The sequence below is a fragment of the Adiantum capillus-veneris genome, chromosome 9 (genome assembly GCF_014529385.1).
Source record: "Adiantum capillus-veneris isolate H3 chromosome 9, ASM1452938v2, whole genome shotgun sequence".
NCBI classification, from domain to species: Eukaryota; Viridiplantae; Streptophyta; class Polypodiopsida; order Polypodiales; family Pteridaceae; genus Adiantum; species Adiantum capillus-veneris.
This window is the reverse complement of record NC_140939.1, coordinates 114154873-114159221: the sequence shown is the minus strand read 5'-3', so window position 1 is coordinate 114159221 and position 4349 is coordinate 114154873. Positions and strand designations below refer to the sequence as shown.

The following is a 4349-nucleotide window of genomic DNA, read 5'->3' as shown; positions in this document are numbered from 1 at the left end:
ATGTCGAAAGTGAAACCTCCAGTGTCATACCACGAGAAGTAGACGTTCGCTTCAACTATTAAAAAAATGCAGAACAAACCAATGGGCGTGCCGACAAATATCTTACAGAAGAACTTTGATTTATCAACCTCATTCAGGAGCCTACTCTGCTCCTCTTCTGTGCGCATGAACAGATACAATAGAAGAGTTCATAATTTCAGGAGTTCAATATAAATAAGTGGAAATGAAATTAAAAAGCATACACTCTTCCTTTTCTAAATCCTTCAAAAATAGGAATATCTACAACTTTAAGCCACCCTCAAGATTGAGGAACCCTTATTCAGGGCATTCAACAATTACTGTACAAATTGATCAGATCTCAATGAAGCCATTTGGAAGTTCAGATGAGCAGTGAACTGACAATCACTGTCTTTCAACAACACCTTACATACCTTAAAATACGTCAATCAATAAAGCCCCCACAGATTCTTTTTGTGCAAGCACAGACAGCATAAGCATGCTTGCAGCTGTGAAGGTGGACCTTCCCAAAAGTATAGAGGCAGCAATGAGCCTATATCCTGATCTTCAGCAGTGCCTCCACAGGCTGCCGACAAATAGGACAGCGATTCATCTGTGACTTAAATGTAGTTGCACAACCATTGCACATGCACTGCAGCCAACAAGAAACATTAGAATGTTATTTAAGCTTCGCATCTACTCTAAAATTAAACACACACACGCACATATGTATGTATGTATGTATATATACATACACATACATATACATACATACATATATATACACACATACACACATACATATAATATATATATATACATGCATACATTATATATATATATATATATATATATATATATATATATATATATATATAATGTATGCATGTTTGTGTGTGCCCACGCAGGCGGGCGCGCGCACGCGTGTGTGTGTGTGTGTGTGTGTGTGTGTGTGTGTGTGTGTGTGTGTGTGTGTGTGTGAGTGAGAGAGAGAGAGAGAGAGAGCTTGTCCATTACACTCACACACACACATATATATATACATACATACATACATGAACTGCCGCCAACAAGAAACGTTAGAATGTTATATAAGCTTCGCATCTACTCTTATAAATAAATCAAAACCACACACACCTACATACATAGATATATATTATATATAATCTATGTATTCACACCATGCACATATATACATGCGCACACACACACACACATAATATATACATACACATACATGCATGCATGCATACATACATGTATGCATGTGTGTGTGTGTGTGTGTGTGTGTGTGTGTGTGTGTGTAATAAACAAGCACTAATTGCGATAAGAGGAAAGGTTGAAAAAGAAAAGCTACCATGTGTCGACAAGGCATGACAGCTGTGTCACGAGGCTCGGACATGCATATTACACATTCCTTTCCAAAGTCTTCTTCATCAATGTCACTTTTGTCTACAGTGTTTTCGACGCCGTAGAGCTCCTTCAGCTCATAACGTACACCATCAACCCAGATTATCTGCCTTAGCACACGCACTTTGCAATCACCATTGTCCTTCCTCTCAATAACTGCTTGCGTTATTTGTGAGTTCACTGACTTGGGAAGTGCTGCGCCAATGTCCTCTGTCGTACTACTCGAATCTGGCTGGCCATCCTTCAGATTTGTCTGAGCTCTTATTACAAGCGGGCAACCTTCAACAGCTTGCTCCTTCTCCAAAAGGATTGGGTCAAATGCATCGAGGTAAATACCTGTTCCTGACGCTTGTTCAAACTTCTTGCCGGATCCCTTCTCAAATGTTAGTCTTACTGGGCTAAAAGCATTGGAATTCCAAGGCTTAATGCTGCCATCCCTCCAATCCTCCTTTGCAAAATAGAAAATGTTGAAGCTGCACAGAAAATCATGTAAATGAATCAAGGGCCCATAAACAGAGATGACCATTCCATGGACTTTGCTACATAGACGTCAACGCATCACTCTTGGACATATGCACATGCACATGTATGCCAGCTCACCACATTAGATAGATAGCCTGGAACACTATGAGCAAACAAGGTGAAGGTTCACCTTGACATTCTTAAACAATAAAACAAAAGGGAAGTCAATCTGTGTAAGGCTGTGAAATGAAAGAACCCATTGAAAAACAAAAGCAAAAGAAGATTTCAATTGTTTACCTGAAAAGGTAGTTCCAAGCATTCTAGGAAACAATAAAATTTACATGTATGCCTAACTCTCTTCTCCTCTGAGGCTTGTTTTAGAAAGCCAATTATCCATGAAAATTCTCAATTGAAAAGACTATAGATAACTAGCAAAGATCCATATGACCTTGTTTGTTAATTGTTTATAACAAAATAAGATATTTTTAAGCTAAATTCAAAAATAAAGTGATCAATATAATTAGTAAATTAATCCCAACAACCCACACTTTGATATACCTTCCTGGAGAATCGGCATCATAAGAGAAAGCAAGCAAATAGAAACCAGCATTCTCTGCATCTTCAGTCAGCTTTATGGTGTTCTTCTGTATGTTCACTCCATTGCGTATCGTGACTGTTTGCTGCTGTGTTGTGACTGTTTGCTGCTGTGTTGTAGATTGCTGCTGATCCGATGATGGCAGTTCAAGTGGCCGAGATGCACTGGAGGACTGCTGCCACTGGAGGTTAGATGGAGGTGACAGCATGGGGTATTCATGGCGACCACTTGGATGGGGATAATAACGGGGACCAGGAGGTGCTACCGATCCATTGTAATTTGCATAATAGGGAGGTGGGAACCTTGTTGGATTGTAAGGGGGTAAAGATGTGTAAGAAACAGGTCCTGGTGGAAGAGAATACATCTGCTGGGGTGGATACACAGATGACTCATTTCTCCGATGTCGGCTCGAACCATTGCCCATAAATGATACAAGTCTTGACAAGCTTTTGAAGCCTCTACTCTCTGCCTGAGATGTACTGCAACCCAAGGTAACAAAAGAACAATAAACTTCACTTCTAAAAGTTGCTTCAAACAATTATGGCAAACGGACACTGACAACGATGCATGAAACCACATAATGTTTTCTAAATAGTTCCCAATATTAAAAAGTATTTGCAAAAACCAACAGTTTTTCTGCATTCCCAATGTAGAACTCTAAAACGGCACCATTTGAAGCTTTCCTCTCATAGAATCGCAATATTTTACCGGCATAACCCATGAGCCCAATTTGCTACTGAACACTGTTGTGAACTAAATAGCATATTTATTTACTCCTAATCATCTTGCAACTGAAAATAGCCTTCTATACTGAAGGTTTACTTCTGCACTCCTCAAACTATCCCAATATCGATAAAATACAGAACTTTCTATTAGCGCAGCTGTGCCGTGCTACTAATATCAAAATCCATGCTCGTCTATCCTGATATCGACAATCTTGCTAGCAAGACTTTTTCTTGCCCAATTTGATCAAGTATGATATCCTTTTTCATACGGGTTCTGTTCAAGCTAACCATACGAGTATGGTTGCAACTATGATTGTTACAGCTCTATATCGGACTATGGTTCACATATTTTGTTCCTAAACAAGGTTCAGATATTTCGATCCTAAACGGGCCTCCTAACCACACGGCATGCTGCTAATGTGACAAAGTATACACTACTGTAGTGACAATGTGAAGCAACCCGCCATTTAGTGCACCTTCACAGAATTACGACAACCCTCATCAGAATGCCAGTCAGAAAATTGGACCCTAAATATGCCCCCAAGCTGTGGTACTCATTGAGTGCAAGCCCATCGCGAAGAATTCGGAAACCCTAACCAATGCAGTCGCGCAGATCGGGTCCTTGAACAGAGTAGCAGAGGGAAAGGTACCTACTCTTGGTTCTGTTGGCGAGATGCAGAAACAGGAGGAAGACCCAAAAAAGCGCTAGCAAGCTTGGCGCCTGCAGATGGAGCGGAGACGAAGACGCGTCACGAGCAGCCACTGCATCAAATCGAATGTGCGAATGGTCCCGAAAATAAGGACTTTCGTTCCTCTTGTGTGCTTTCCAAGGTTCGTTCCTTTGTAATTCCCAATATCTATCTAGTCTACTGCCCATGTCCATGGCCCACCATCACTCAAGGAATGCTACCAGTTTCCAAAGTCAACCATACCAGTCCTTGTTTGGCAATGGAAAGCTCGGAGTCGAACGATATCGCCACACATAGGGTAAAACTCCCTATGTAGAGATGTCGAGATTAGGTCACAGCCTGCTTGAGAAACCTTGGGTCGTTTGTATCAAGCATGGGTGCAAAAGGAAGAGCTCGAGCAAGGCAATTTGTAGCAAAAATCCTTGTCAGATGATGCCTTGCCATGAAAATGCATAGGAGATCTTATCATCT

The 4349-nt window shown here is 40.8% G+C and overlaps 1 protein-coding gene across 4 annotated transcripts; it reads right to left on the bottom strand.

The window, feature by feature from the left end:
* Positions 1–224: 224 nt before the first annotated feature.
* LOC147451015 (putative E3 ubiquitin-protein ligase LUL2) lies at positions 225–3999 on the bottom strand. Of its 4 annotated transcripts, none has more exons than XM_086519963.1 (4): positions 3840–3999; positions 2428–2943; positions 1355–1880; positions 225–649 (listed from the first exon to the last, which is right to left on the bottom strand). In XM_086519963.1, the coding sequence occupies exons 2-4, from the start codon at positions 2886–2888 to the stop codon at positions 551–553; spliced, it is 1086 nt and encodes a 361-aa protein (XP_086376089.1). In that variant the 5' UTR covers positions 2889–2943; positions 3840–3999; the 3' UTR covers positions 225–550. The 4 variants fall into 4 exon arrangements, with proteins under 4 accessions (XP_086376089.1, XP_086376090.1, XP_086376091.1 ...); XM_086519964.1 differs by having other exon boundaries at positions 3844–3984; XM_086519965.1 differs by lacking the exon at positions 3840–3999 and adding an exon at positions 3666–3797.
* Positions 4000–4349: the final 350 nt, after the last annotated feature.